This window comes from Anser cygnoides, chromosome 2 (genome assembly GCF_040182565.1).
Source record: "Anser cygnoides isolate HZ-2024a breed goose chromosome 2, Taihu_goose_T2T_genome, whole genome shotgun sequence".
Classification (NCBI taxonomy): domain Eukaryota; kingdom Metazoa; phylum Chordata; class Aves; order Anseriformes; family Anatidae; genus Anser; species Anser cygnoides.
In genome coordinates this window covers 29,355,227-29,371,454 of record NC_089874.1, presented here as the reverse complement: position 1 = coordinate 29,371,454, position 16,228 = coordinate 29,355,227, and the positions used below count along the sequence as shown (strand labels likewise).

General features: G+C 35.3%; 1 protein-coding gene across 1 annotated transcript in view; it reads left to right on the top strand.

Annotated features, from left to right (window-relative positions):
• Positions 1–16,228, top strand: part of THSD7A (thrombospondin type 1 domain containing 7A) — a 273,039-nt gene that overhangs the window by 190,301 nt on the left and 66,510 nt on the right. Inside the window, exons 9-10 of the mRNA XM_013183445.3 lie at positions 5,205–5,396; positions 13,517–13,751. Of these exons, the coding sequence (XP_013038899.1) occupies positions 5,205–5,396; positions 13,517–13,751 (427 nt within the window). The remainder of the gene's footprint in view (positions 1–5,204; positions 5,397–13,516; positions 13,752–16,228) is intronic.

The following is a 16,228-nucleotide window of genomic DNA, read 5'->3' as shown; positions in this document are numbered from 1 at the left end:
TGTGCTCAAAGGCTGAAAAGGGTGCCAGCATAAGGACACATACAGGTCTTCATATGGGAGGAATGTATATGGGAAACTGCGTGGGAATTCAGGATGAAGAACGGTCTCATTGGCTGTTTCAGCCTTTCCAAGTCATATAGAAGGCAGTGTAAAACTTTTCTGTTGATTCTTTTTCTGAACAGAGAAGGAAGAAAAACGGTAAATGACAACCATCACAACTCATAGATTTTAACATCGTATGAACTAGATGCATTTTTTCCTGCTGGGAAAAAAAAAAAAAAAAAGCCTCCACGCTTAGAGGCATTACTGAAGTTGATGAACCAGGCCTTCTTCACCCACAAAAGCTCAGCGGGTGCCTCACCAAGAATTTCAGGTGCACAGAGGTTTTCCAGTGGATGACACAGTGTTCAACTTCACTGGCAAGACAAGAAAATTGGTAACAGAAGTATTAGCAGAGAGACCAATTATAGATATTGTGACATATATGCAATATATCCCCTAGTATGTATAAACAGTACATCTATCTCATGTTGTGCTTTGCACTATCTTTTCTATGATTTTGTATTTTACATTCTCATTTTAAACTTGTAGATTTAAAACCACTTGAATGATGCTGTAGCTTCCTGTGGTCTGTTGTATTTAAAACCAGACTATCATAGGTGGCTACCAGAAACCACAAAAACAAGATATTGTTCTATTTTTCTTTTCTTAGCCACAGAAATATTAGTAAATTTGACACACCAGACTAAGTAGTGCAGATGCTGAAGTCTGCAGTCTTAGCATTTAGGGTCACTTGCAGTCATTAATTGCTTTATGAACTTTATAAGTGTATGGTTTATATTACCACTGTGTAATATTCCTGTCCTTTACTGATTCCACAGGTGGTTTAAAAATCACTTACAATATTAATGTTTAAAGCCCTCTCTTGATTTGATCCCATTTACTGTGATTTTATTTTCAATTTTTGACAATTTGTATCAGGTTATATTTCAGACTTTCAGAGACAATAGCTGGCTTCCTCGTACAGGACTGAGATCAAGTTCATTGCCGTATTGCATAGGACCCAACAGCACTTTTATGTTTGTTTTTTTTTCCCAGTTTTTCTCCACGCCTCATTGAATCCAGCAGTGATTTTACTGTTTTTAAGCTTTAAAATAATTTTGCCCTCTGTTAAACACTTGCATTTCCATTTACTACAGGTCAGAATTTGACAGCAAGTTTTTACTGTGCACTGAAGCATGCACCATATTAAAAGATGAAGAAGCAAGAGTTCTTCCTTGCCATATCTCTCTAACATTACCAGCTCTAGGAATGCTTCCCAGTGGAAAGATCTTAAACCATTTTACAAGAAACTTAAATATCAGACCCATTTTACAGATGAGTAAAAATAAAATAAAATTAGAATAAAACCAAGGAATGATGTGATTTGATTACACTAAATACAGAACGTGTCTTCCTCCTTGTAGGCCAGCCCTTAGCATCTAAACCAAATTTTTATATGCTGTATCTCTTTAGTGAATGTAATAAAACAAGAACAGTGATATGAATGCAGTCTGATACTTAAAAACAGCTGGTTCCTCCTGCATGTTAGTCACAAGCTATCTGCCTGTAATCTGCAAAAAATTGCCTATCCAGTAGTTTTTTGTTTTTGTTTTATTTAAAGCAGTTAAATATTTCAGTAGTTCCCTAGTGGCTCTGGTGCATGCACACAAACTAGAAGGTCTTTACACCATGAAGGCCACAAAGAGGTTTTATTGTAGTGGCTCACTTTGCTGCTTGTCAAGCTGGAGCCAGCATAACAGTTCAAGGATGAAATTTCCTCAGCAGTCCTTATTGATGAAACAAATCTGTAAAAATCCCAATAAAGATTTAAACAATTTCTGACATATTAAAATCATTGAAAAAGAAAATCTCATTTGCCTCCAGCCATTGCTACATGCAGTTACTCCTGTTAGTGCAGTTTAGAGAATTTAGCTCAAAGTATGCATCTGTTGCATGAGAGGAATACCATTCAGCTACATAAGCATTGTTTCTGAATATGGACTATTGCTTGCTTTGAAATTTTAATGGACAAATAACTGCTCAGTGGTCAACAACTTTCTTATTTCATACTCTTTTTTCCTCTTTCTGTTTTGTTTGGTTTTTTGTTTGTCATTCTGTTGCTTTGAACATAAGTAATTCAGGGCAGGGCCCTTTGACTCATGTTTTTGGAGGTTTGTCTTTATATCTTGTGTGAAATAAATGTATACCCATAAAGTTCTATTAAACTATTAGACTACAGATGAAAAACTTTTTCAAATGGGACTTTTTCCACGTGGCTTTAATCTTTATATTGGCATTGTTTCCAGCATATGGTTGAGCGATTCCTGTTAGTTGACTACACTATGTACTTTATAAGGAAGGCAACAAAGGTCAAGTAGTTCATAAAATCATTAGTGAAATGTCAGAAACACTTCTGTCTAAATAAGATATCTCCCTGAAGACATACCCATTATAAAATATTCTTTTCAGCTGCATTTCTATGCAGTTGTCTTCATCAGATAAGAACTGGACTGTTGACAAAATCTAAATGCTAATATGCAAGATACTTATATCTAGAATACTTTCCCTGTAAAAGGAAAAGATAAGACCTTTGATTTCGGAGAAAGTGAAGACTTTTTAGTTTCAAATGTATAGTCCTTTAATTAACTAGTGAAACTAAACACAACTTCTCATCATGACCACAAATTTAGCTTGAGTTTAGAGTTAAAGTCACCTTAGTTGGTGGGTGATAAATAAGCTTGATATAGTGTTGTATATTCATACTATGACAAACTTTATTGTAATAGTAGTATTTCTTTCAAGACATGCAGGTGACTCCACAACTTACTTCATTGAATCTTATCTGGAGGTGGAATAGTCAGAGTAATGTTCATCCCTTTTCTTCCTTCATTTGGAAAGGGAGTTTGCAGGCTGCTCCTCCCTCTTGTACTTTAAGCTAAACAGTGTGTCATTCCAATGAAGCAGACAAGAAGCCCTCCTGTGCTGGTGACAGGCTGCGATGACCTGTGTTACGAGAGAAGGAGCGATAGATTCCAAGATTGAGTCCAGTGGGGGAAGCAGAACTCGATGTGGGAAATCCATGAAGTCTTTTGCAGGGCTCAAATTTTTATTTGTAGTAGGGGAAAAACAGCTATTGGTTGGGTTTTGTTTGTTTGTTTTTTTTCCCTTTAGTTTGATCGCAAAGGTCTTTATAATTCAAATAAATATGACTACTTCAGGCTGTTTTAAAGGCATGAGCTTAAAAAGACTTCCACTGGTTTGCAAAGCCAAGGAAGATTGATGTTTGCAGTTCTGTTGTGACTAGTCTATATGAATAAAACATTTGCTGTTGGTTAAAGGGATATTGGATGGATGGCTCTCATATTTTCCCCTTTTTATAAAGAATTTGGTCTTTAATAATTCTGGGAATCATGATATGTTGCTAGTACTAGAGAACCTCCTATTTTTAGGACCTTAGTTTATCAGAGATTATTATTTGGGAGGTTTTAAGTCTCTGTAATACTTGGATAAAAAAAATGTAGATTGTCTTTAGATTACTGCTTGATGAATTATATTATTTTGTTAAGAAATAAAAGCCTAATTTGAGGCTTGGGGAAAGCAGTATTTTTAGGTCTTTGGCTTAATTTACAGCATCCACATTTCTCACTGATTTAGCTTTTCAGAATCCACGTGGTGGTTTTTATCATTGGCTGATGTATTTATCATTAAATTAGAGAGCATTTTATCTTTATTTCCAGAAAATGTTTTGTTGTTTTGAAGACTTATTTCCATTGCAAATCTCAATGAGACAGTTTTTTGTTGTTAACTATTGAAACAAAAGGTCTGTCATGATGGATCATTACAAGTGCTATACTATAGACGGTTCAGTTCCATTGAAATCACATATACTTCAATAACATTTCAGTAGATGAAACAGAAGGTTTTATGCCCTCATATGGCAAGGATCATATAACGTGAAACATATTCAGCTGCTTTTGAAATTATATGCTTTGCAGAAAACTTAAGAAAAACAGATTTCCTATTAATGAATTAGACTGACTCTTTCCATGCTCTGGTTGTGTGTGGTTAACAGGGCCTCAGAAATCCATTGCACTCTCAGATGCAACTTTTTCAAAGTTCCTTGAAACTGTCATTACATATTGGGCTACTGCTCAGTTCCCAGTGCTTTTTTTTGAAAACAATTTCTGTAATTGGTTTGTATGATTACAAAGCTATAACTCTAAAACAGTGGATTTAAAAATGTCTCTCTCTTCATTTTTTCCTGTACCTTCTCCAAAGTGAAGATTTCTCCTCAGCCTTTTGTCACTGTCAGTGATACTTTTTGACCTCTGAACATGTGGTCATTCTTTCATCCCTCATTTAATTGATATTAACTGATTTGATCAGCAAATGATACGGCACCTTACAAAAGTAACCACTTTGTGATTAGGATGCTATTCAGAGAGATCTCAGACACAGTGTTCCTGTGATTTCTTTACCAAAAATAAAAGCAGTACTTAAACACTAGGTAGTATTTCATTAAACAATTTATACCAGTCTGGATCTTTTTTATTATAATGAAATGTGTACTTTGCTGTGACAGAATATAAATGCAGAGATCTTTTTGTACTTCTGTGACAGTGATGTGTCACTGGCATGCCTAATAAAAGGTGATCTTTATAACCAAACAACAGTCTCTGACTGCAGCTTACTGCAACTCTCTTCATATTTTGATTCATGACTGCAATTCAGAGGATAAATTGTGGGTTATAAAACTGTCTTAGCTGAAAGGTATGATATTTTTCCACTTCTCCCACAAACATGGATGAAGACTAAGTGATTAAGGTACCTGCATTTCCACACATGCAGTTTTCTGTAGCTGCATTATATGCTCTCTTATTCACATGAGGACTTTCTGTGGAATCAAATATACAATAACAAAGCGAAAGCTTAAAGACCACCCAGGCTGGTATTTGCTTCAGCAGAATATCAAATTAAACAAGGTTTCAGCGTGTTCTTCTCACATCAAGGCAGAGGAGACAAGTCATTGTAATAAGAAATCTATTTATCTTGTTTATATAGAAGAACAGAATCTAATTTATTTGTGTGCCCATCTGGGCTAGATTGCTCATTTTAAGTTAATTTAACAAATGATAGACTGCTACTGGCCTTTTCTTTCCCAGGAGAAGAGGTTGACAGACAGCTGTGTAGAGATGCGATTTACCCAATCCCTGTTGTCTGCGAAGCTCCATGCCCAAAGGACTGTGTGCTCAGCATGTGGTCTGCATGGTCCTCCTGCTCACACACCTGCTCCGGGAAAACCACAGAAGGAAAGCAGATGCGTGCCCGCTCAATCCTAGCGTATGCAGGTGAAGGTAAGGTCACATACTTCTGTAAACTCTTATTCGATTGTGAATTCTCATCTGTCTTGGCAATGCCAAAGCAATTTTTTGACCAACAGAAACAAATTATTGGATGGAGCTGTGTTGGTTTTATTTGTTCAATTGTTTTTTAAACAACAGAAATTGTATTTAAATGCTAAATCCTAAACTTAATTTAATTTAAATACTAAATTTAATCATAACACCTAAAGCTGTTTTAAAGATTTATTTCACTTATTTCAGTTGATGTAACTTTTTGTTAATATTTTGCATAATGTTACTGTTTTTACTTCCTATTTTCTATTTATTCTATGCAAATCTTAATGAAAGATATTTATAGAGGACTGTTGGTAACCCTAGCTATAATTTTGGTTCAGTTTTGCAAAGATGTGAGTCCAAATGCTGAAAAGATAAGAGTTTTAATGGGTTCTAACACCAACAAATGGCTTTTAATATTCTTAGCCCAAATGGGTAACCACTGTCACCATATTAACATTTTTATTCATTGTGAAACTTTGGTTTTACCCTGTGAATCCTCATCCGTGAATAAGATGAAATTTAGCTGAGATATGAAACTGTAAGATATGGAAGTAGTGCAGGCGAATAACCTTTCTGACAAATGAAGAAGGAAAGGAACAGGCATCATTGTGTATCAAAACACCTCTCTGTTTGCAAACACAGTTAATTTAATTGCCAAGATATACTGTGTATTTGACAGAATTCAGGTAATTGCAAGAAAGGCACTTCAGCCTTTTCCCTGAAAGTGACCTTTGTTAGAAGTGTAAGAGGCATCAGAACTATACTCATTTTAGTAGGTGATTCAGATAATAAATTACTTAGATGGATCTATGCCACAGTGAAAATACTCTTAAAATTAGAAAGGAAATTGTTTTTATGTTGCCTCTTTTTTATAGTGTGTCAAATGGATTCATTTTGAGGGAAATACAGAGCTATATTTTCAAATGATAATGCAAATATATATATATATATGTGCTACTTGCTTTTCCATATAGGTCAAGATAATAGATTTTTCCATATACTTATGCAGTTTTACTGGAGATAGAAATTTGACATCCTGACAACCATGCCACAGAAGTGAAAATCTGAATTACTCCAGAAAATGACTCCCTGTTCTTATGCTTCTTTTGTAAAAAAAAAAAAAAAAAAAAGTTATTGTTTTATTCATTCTGACTTTGGTACTTAACATATATCTCAGGATAATATATAAGGCAGCAGATGCAGCAAAGCAGTGAAGCGTAGGCTGAATTTTAAGTATAGGAATTTTATTTATGTCTGTTGTGCAATGACTGGAATTGGCACCAAGAAGATTGACAGGTCTCAATCCACACAGACAGTAGTGAAGAGAGCCCTAAACTATGGCTGAGAAACCTAACTTGTTACCTAGCTGTTGTAGCACTTCTGTTTTCCTCTAACCCTGGCCTCTTCACCGCTACTCATAGATGATGTTATTCTATGCTTTTTTAAGGATACAAGCTGGTATCTCTATCTATCCTATAGCAATTCACTCACATCTTGGTCCTTTGTGCTCCGTAAAAACTCCAGAGAATAAAAATATATATAAAAAAAGGAACCTTCCAAGGCTAGAGTGTAGTCACAACTCTGGCTGCAAACAGAGCACCTTTGCTTGTATTATGTTCAAAAAGTGTCAGTTTATGTTTTGTGTATGTTTCACTGCAATTAGACTTTGTCACTTTTCTTCTCTTAAGTCTCTTATACCTTTTAGTGATTTCCCGAATGACAAATAACTGAATAACTTCTCACCTCCAGAACTACGTGACAGATATCAGCCACGTTACCAAAATGTAAAGCACTGATTGCATAGTTGGTGCTGGGAAATCATTTTGTGTTCTGAGACACAGAATATGGTTCTCAGTTTTGTTCAGAGCTTATTTCATAACACGTTACTGTTGATGAAAATTCTGTAAGTGTCTTGTGTAACTAACAATCCCAAGTGTCATAAACGTAAGACAGTAATTCCATTTACACACTAAAACTGAGTCCTGAAAATAACTTTCAGTTCTGTTCAGGCAAACTGTCTCACTTGTGTTCCCTTCTGGATTTTTGAACTTTTTCTTGAATGGCTGGTATGAGAGGCAGGCCAGGTTAGGTTATTTCATAGTGATTCCTGTAGAGTATATTGATGATATATGGGAGTTTTAATTCAGAACACTATAGGACAAATAAAAATTCTTGCATACAAATACACAATTCCGATGACATCGGATTTTACATTAATTAATGAAAGAATGAGCAAGTCTGCTGTCAACCCATGAATACACTAAATATGTCCTCTAAGGTGGCATAAGGAGTCCTAGTTTATCTCTGTGAATTCTTGATCACACACATCCTACTGCTAGTCATGGATAATTCAGCCTACAAACCTAGCAAGTTCAAAGAGTTACAGGCATTGCATACAAAAGGATTATTACAATCCAGAGAGGTTAATTCCTGTTCATTAGGGTACTTAAACGTGAACACCCTATTTACAGACCCTCAAAAATGTCAATACATATTAATTATGTTCTTGTATTTGGATCTTGGACGGCATCTTACCACAGTATTATTTTTGTTCAGTTTCTCTCCTCTTTGAAATAAAAAGTACTATATACTTTCTTTTTGCTTGTTAATGTTGTGATAGAGCTATGCCATTTCACATTTAAGCTGTTATTTTTCTTCTTACTTCCCTCCTATCTGTGCTGCTGGAGTGGTTTAAAGAAGCCGTCCTGTTAGTGTAACTGGCCACCAGGAAAGAGCTGCAGTGTAATCTATTTTTGTGATTACTTAGAATAGAAATAATTCAGTAGTTATTATTTCTTGGTTACAAGAATAGCTTTACAGGGAAAATTGAAGGTATATGTAATTTACAGTTGTAACAAACTTTTCTAATAAGCTCATCTCCTGCTACCAACTGCCCCTCCAGCCCCAAACTTCTGCTCAAGCCAGGCAGTGACCTTTGCTGCACATGCTCGCAGAAGCATTACCTTATCCAGAACAACATCTCTTCTGTGTGGTCAAACAATACATTACAGAGCCTCAAGCACAGTGTAGTTATGCCCATCCAGGATGGGCTTGTTTACATGCACCCAGTGGGGAAAGAGAAAAGAGAGAGGAGTCTCTTTCCTCACGATAAAGATTGTATGTGGTATGTGAGATGACTCCATATGAAAACAGGTGTCAAAAATAACAATTTTTCATATATTTTCTGAGATTGTTGTCCTCAACTTGAAGGTTTGAAAGGTGAAATTATTTATAAATTTGCCTGTCTGTGAGCATGCCTATAGTGGTGGCTTGTGTCACTGTCAAATACATCTTCATGGTATAGTAAGAAACTCGGGAAAATCATTGTCTCCAAATTTAAAATGACAGCAAAGGTCATGGTGGTGTTACCTGATGCATCATATGAAGTCCAGTAAAGGCATCGTATACATTTCAGCCTATCTCAATCAAATGTACAGTTTGTCTATTTTTATTTTCTATTTGTGATTTAATTTAAACTTTATTTTCTGGTTACAGGAAATCTTATATATTTAGTAATATGCTCTAAGACCACTTGGCATAGATCACGACCTCAGACTAAAAACTACTAAATGAGTCTAGTTTTTTAGATCTGCAGACTGATTCTGTATTGATTATAGTAGTGTCATATAGCATAAAACTAATGGGGTTACATTCCAAGTGTTTATCAGTAGTAAATGATTGATACTTATTTTCAAAACACAAAAATTTAAAAAAAAAAAGTCAAAAGCAAATAATAAAATAAAAGATGAATGTAATAAAATCATCCTTCACTCTGATTTTGTTTGAAACATTCTCTTAGGGCAGTGATGCGTGTGCATGCCAATATCTTATTGTGGCTATTATACGTTCATAGATTAGCAGAGTATAACGCCAGAAAGACTATTCAGTATGACCTCATATATCACAGACTATTAAACATCACTGAGTTAGGTAGCATAAAATATCAGTTGTCTATCTAATCAGGTATTCTGTTTGACAGGGGCAAATAGCTCATACTTCTCATATATCTACAAGATTGATTTACTGAACCTGTAAGGAATAGTTGGATCAAAGGAATTTCTTCTGAACTCTAGGCAAATTCTGGCTGACATGCTTTAAAATTTCATTACTGTTAAAATTCCAGTGCACTTTGACTTTATAGCTGTAAAAGAATAATTATACTTAAGGCTTTTAAAATTGTTTACTTGTCCTATGCTTATTAGGTTTGTTTTTATTTTTTGTATTTTTCTAGCTTGAAATAATAATGCTTTGTAATTAAAGCAGAGAGCACAGAATTGAGTAATTGTTTTCCTAACAGACTGCCTATTCACCAAAGGTTCAGTTTTGGATAAGACATAATAAATGATAAATTATAACTAATTTCAACTGAAAAGGGAATTAAAAAAAATACATAACTTTGGAACTGGGAAGCCTGAATTCTCAAGCTAAACTTGCAAAACTATTTGGCACCTGTGTGTGAAAGAAAGCCAGGGAAAGGATGTTACCGTACTTCCCCTTACACTCAGAAGTCCCTCAGTTCAGATTTCTGCCTAGTGTCAGGGATTTGGGATTCAAGTCCTATACACGGAAAGACTTGAGGACAGACTTCTCCTTTTCCATAGCTGCACGTGGACTCCTGCCCTATTTTTTTTGAAGTCAGGTCTCTCAAAGTTGCTTGTGTTGAGTATTTCAGCTTGGTTTGTATAATTAACATGCGCTGGGTGAGGAAGTAGAACTGGAACAAGAGTATGCACCAACAGGGTCGTCTTCTACGGTCTGTACATGTTGACCACATGTGTCTTCAAGAAGTGCAGCTACTTCAGGGAGTGCCTGTCTCATTCTTAGGACAAAGAAATGAGTAACACCTTGCTGTCTAGATTACAAGAGTCATGTCAGTCACATCTCTTTTCTCAAACCTTAAGTTTGAGAATGCACATATACAATTACATGCATTTGTAAAATGAGTGATAGCAAAATTATTAATTAAAATGATCCTTAAAGGCTTTAAAAAGTGTTAAGCATTTCAAAATTTGTAAGTTATCAAGACAGTGTCACTGAAAAGACTTACAAAGTACAATCCTTGAATATCCTGCAGCAATGTGTCTTACCCATTATGAGCTCCAAATCAGGCAGAAAAGCAAGCTAAGGCTCTGACAATTCTGTTAAAAGCATTCAAGGAAACTACCATCTTATCTGTGCTATTTTATGAGTAATATGCAAGTCCCTCTTTAAAACTAACCTTTCATTTCCAAATGTGCTTTGTCTAAGTATTCAAAACCAAAAAAATGCTTCAACTCCAACTGTTGTTTATACCTTGAAAAGATTACTTTGTTTTGCCAAGGAATTATTTACAGTCATCTATTCATGTATGATATAAAATATATTTAGTATTGTATACCCTTTTTCATGTATTCTGATAAAATTATTTTTTTCTGTGATATTCATTATTTTTTATGTTCCTGTCAAACATGTCCTCGTTTAGTGAAATGCTCTTAAAGCTTAGCACCACTGATCTTGTTATCCCTATGTAGATGTTATAAAGGGCAAGTCAAATTGCCAGTTTTCCAGACCATTCTTTTTTTCTGTGCCTATTTTAATTTGAGGGTGCGCAAGCAAATGTTACTTTCCTGAAGAGAATGGCACAGTGATTTATACATAAATAGTATGCTTTTAATACTACTATTTAATACTACTGATAGTTGCATCATATTTCAGTAGTATTATTTCCATTTTGTTTGTTTTTTACAGTTTTCTTAACTATTGGTTTTATCTGAACAGAACTGGATTCCCACTGAGCTGCAGACATTCACGCCCCAATTTTTTTCTATTATAAGTCAATGTCACTCTCACTTTTTCCCTAAATATACATTTTTGTATGGCTGTCAAAACTGAATCCAAGTTGTCATTTTATTCTCTAATACATTAGGAACTTATGAATTGATGGATATGGCATACGTTCCTGGGGATACATTCCCCCCTCCTTTTAATATATGATTTTCCTTGAATACCCAACCCCCCCCCCCCCTTTTTTTTTCTTCTGAGGTAACACCAGATAGAAGCAGTTAGTTTAACAACATTCTTTTATCCCTTCTATATTGTCTGTTCCTTAACTCTTGTACTGGTGGAACATGTCTAGTCCCCTTCTCTTGTGGATCAGTTTTCTCCTATGCAAAATAATTTGAGACTGTACTATAGTTCTTATTAATATTATTATTTAAAAAAAAAAATTACAATACTTCCTAATTATCTTGCTATCTGCTGGTGCTATTTGAAAGGATTTTCATTTCCTGAAGGAAGATGCTTGAATAACTTTTTGAAACTTACTACATAACCATAATTTTGTTTTACTATTTCTTTTTCTATTTTCTTTATTTTTTTTCAAAATGTAAATAATTTGCTTTGTCTTAGTGCTATGCATATGAAAATATATTTAAAGCAATTCTGATGGACTTGAATTGCATCCATTTTGAGCCAAAACCAATGCAATTTTAGTATTTTTTTTAATTGCATTCACAAGTTGTTAGGTGTTTCTAACCCACCTTTATTAAATTTATGATTAGCTAGTCTTTTTCATGACTTTTTAGTTAATATGATATTTACTGTTGCTTGGTTGCATTAATATTTTTTAGCCCTGATTCAGAACTTCAAGTATCTCAATGAAAATAGAAAATTGAGGATTTGGATTTTGTTCTGTGATTTCATTAGAGCATCCCTTTCCTCATGTTTGCTGCAGAACTGGATGTTTCACAAATCCAGCTTAGGGTATCAATTAGAATGTATTCTAATTGTGACACTTATTCACATTGGAAAACTTCAAGTATCCATTGTGTCTTATTACATTTGTTGTTTGTTGTTTGTTTAATCAGTCCCAGTAATAAGTGCTTAAAACTCGTTCTTTCTTGTTTGTCTGTAGGGCAAGAGGTCAACCTAAAATTCTGTGGTGGGACAGAAAAGCTGATATGCTTTCTGATGTGTGCTTGGTGTGAGCACACATTTTTCTTTTCAGAGAAAAGCAATGTATGGTTCATATGCAGGAACTAATAAAAAACGCCTTGTTCAGTTATCTTTCTTACTGTTCTAGTATTTTAGGAAAGACATAAAACATTATTTAGGTTTTCCCTGGCTTTCTGTCATATGGAGTTAGGAGTCCTATTGTATTCCTGTTCCTAAAATATGAACACTTATGTAAATTCTTAAACCTAGATTCTCTGTATCTAGTAGCACCAGAGCATGGTAGCATCCAGCAGACATGATACATGCTCACAATGTTAGATATTTAGTAGCCTGTGATCAAGTCTAGTAAGAAAGATTTCTCTTTGCTTGTGCAGGATTAGGAGCCTAAATTAGCTTTGAAGTGCTTGAATGTAAAAAACTGAACACACTATCTGAAATCAGCCACAACATAGATAGCATTATCTGAGCTTTTCTTCACAATTATTGACACATGAATGCATTTCAATCTTAACCTGCAACAGCCTTTGTTATCTCAATCTGCACCAGAAATTGCCAGCTGTGCCACCCTCTTTGGTAATTACGTAACATGGATAAATATCCACTGGGACCTAGGACAAGAGCTCCAAAAATATTTTTAATTGATCCATGAATTAGACATAAACAGTGGTCTCTAGGCATGCATAACTAGAACACTTAACCATTTCTTCTGCCTAGAGCCATCCTAACTCCTTACGTTATCTCTTACAGTCTTTTTTAGGGAACCCCTAAATAAAAACTCTGTAGAATACTCAAAAGACATTAAAGTAGTGTGTTATATAAATTATGATTATTTTACTGTCCTCATAATATACATTTACGTTTGCCATCCATGTATGTTCTGTTCTGTGTATTCTGTTCACTAAATTTTGCCAAAGTGAGTATTGGGCATATGGAGAGGAGGAAGAAAGAACAGCACTTATTTCATGTAATCAAAGAGACAATATATAGCTAATAAGATTTCAGGTTTCCTCTCCCCTCCCCTCCCCTCCCCTCCCCTCCCCTCCCCTCCCCTCCCCTCCCCTCCCCTCCCCTCCCCTCCCCTCCTCTCCTCTCCCTTTATTTTCTTCCATTCCATGAACTTTTGCCCTGTTGTATTGTTCCAGGAGGAATACAGTGTCCGAATAGTAGTGCACTACAGGAAACCCGCAGCTGTAACGAGCACCCTTGCACTGTGTATCATTGGCAGACAGGCCCGTGGGGACAGTGCATAGAAGATGCATCTGTGTCTGCTTTCAACTCCTCTGCCAGCTGGAATGGGGAGGCCACCTGTTCTGTGGGGATGCAGACAAGAAAAGTCATCTGTGTGAGAGTCAACGTGGGACAAGTGGGCCCAAAAAAGTAAAGATCTTAAAAAATTATCTTTTCGTAATGGGATTATTTTTGGATCTTGCTGACAAATGACTGCATGTGAAGACAATACTCCCACCTCCTCCCAATCTTTTTGTTCTCATAAAGGAACAATTTGTCTTTTAAAAACACAAAAATGAAGCTACTGAAGGACTGTGAAGTACCTTTCACACTTGATTTTTATGGGTGATATTTAGAGCGGTGATTCTGCTGCCAGCTAAGTCCAGTTGGCTCCTTACCATCTTCACATTGAGTCCAAGTGAATTTCTTGGGCCATGTGTGTAGTGTGTGTGCAGTGCAGCACCATTTCCGAGATCCCTGTGTTAGCTCCAAATGGGAGTGTGCTGTATGGATTCGTGCAATTCCCCATAAAAATATTGTTTTGGGTCTTAATACAGTACAACCTGTTAAAGTGCACGTTCTCAGAAGCAGACCGAGGAGGTCAAGCATAGTAGAGCTCTGACACAGTATTAGTTCGAACACTAGTTTGACAGCCTTTCTTGGTGAGGTTTTTGTTTTGTTTTTCCCCCATATCCATGTTTTCCTAAGAGATCCCTTTTGTCCAATTATTTAAATTCTCAGCCAGGGTTAAATTCTTAACCAGGGTTAAATACGGATTAGCTACTAGTAAAAAATGCATTTGATAGTATCTCCATGCAGTTTGTCAGTCTGTAAATATATCCCATTCAGAAGAGATTCAGAGACAGAAGAGATGAGAGCAGAGGTCTTTTAGAAAGTTCATGAGGCAGCTATTCTCATACTAAATATTTACCATTTCTTGCTTTATTCAACAGTAGACTTATTCCTGGTTTATTTTAAATGGAACTATGGCGAACCACACCAGCCCATTCAGTAACCTAAATTGTTCGATGTCTACATTGAGTTGTGTTCGATTCAGTCACAATACTACTATACCTTTTATTTGCTATTCATTTTACTTTAAAAAAAAAAAAAAAAAAAAAAAAACAAACACTAATGATTTATCTTCCTTTTAAAATCTGGTAATGCCTCTGCCTTTGATTTGACCTTAAATTTTTGGGAGTATGACTATTTTATTGTGTCATAAATGAATCATGTGAAATGAGAAAAAAGTATTGGTTGATCCATCAAATTGTCAAATTAAAATTACCAAATCATTTTTAAAGAACTTGACATTTAACATGAAAATGTAAATAGGAACCTTGTTTTAAACTCCCCTTAATAAAAAGGATTACTGTGGAATGATAGAATCAATATTATTGGCCTTATCTACCTCACAAGTTATGGACTTCAGCTTGTATCTCTTCTGTTTAATTTGACCTTGAATAAGGAATGCCAAAAAAATCAATACATTACTTTAAGCCACATATACTAAATACAAACAATATAAAAAGATAGAAATGGTGTTCTAATTGACCTAATTGCCTTGCCCAAGGATCTGAAGAGGAATTGTAATGTACAGTGCTCCTGAAAGATGAAGTTGTTAGTGAAACAGTGAAAGTATATAATTCAGACTTTTCTGTATGCTTATAATTTCTGTTGTTCCTTAAGGAAAAAAATATTAGTAAGCCAGTGTTCCATATTGCTCGGAAACATTTTGAATTTTGTCCCTAGAGAAAATTCCTGACAATGTAGTCACTGTATATGATTGGTGGCAGATCATTTTTTAAAGTGTACTTGACACTATATATAATACACCCATGCATACGTAATTTGATTTTATGAATCCCATACAAAATAAAAGGCAAAATTTAACTTAAAAAGATAGACAGGGCTTATGAAGACATTACGAAGATTTTTGTTGCTATAGCTATAATTTTGCATAGTTCTTCGCATTCGTATTTTAGGGGAGAAACTTTCTTTAAAGGGTGGAGATATCTTTACAAGAGGCCTCATCATAGGCAAAAAGTTGGTGTAGGTTCACAGGAATGAAACATACTTTGGAAAGAGTATGTGAATTGACAGGAAAACTCAGAAACAGACAGTAAACTAGCAAATGTTATTGCTGAAGAATATTTTCCTGTAAAGCTGCAGTTCCAATTTTCTTCTCTTTTCACCAGTTCTTCTTCCCCTGCTGACACAGGTGTAGTTCTCCACCGACAACAGAGGCCACATTTGCTTGGTAACTCATCATTAGACTTGTCAGTGCTCCCTCCAGCCTGAATGCCTCATGCTTCCCCAAGCTTCCCAAGCTGATCCAATCCAAATATAAAATTGGTCTCTTATCTCTCTGGTCCAAGATGCCTTGCAGCCAACAAGAGGAAAATCATAGTAATGTTTTTTAATAATGCTCCAAAATGTAGAAGTGATGTTTTTTCATACCTTTTTATGTAATCCTCTGACAGTCCACATTCTGTGCGCTTTTAGGGCAATAGCCATTTTGAAATTATTTTAAAGATTTGCAGTACTTCTGCAAAAGCTATAGCATCTTTTGAAAACATAATGCAGTGTAGAAGGTTGTTTGTTCTTAATGAAAAAATGGAAAAACA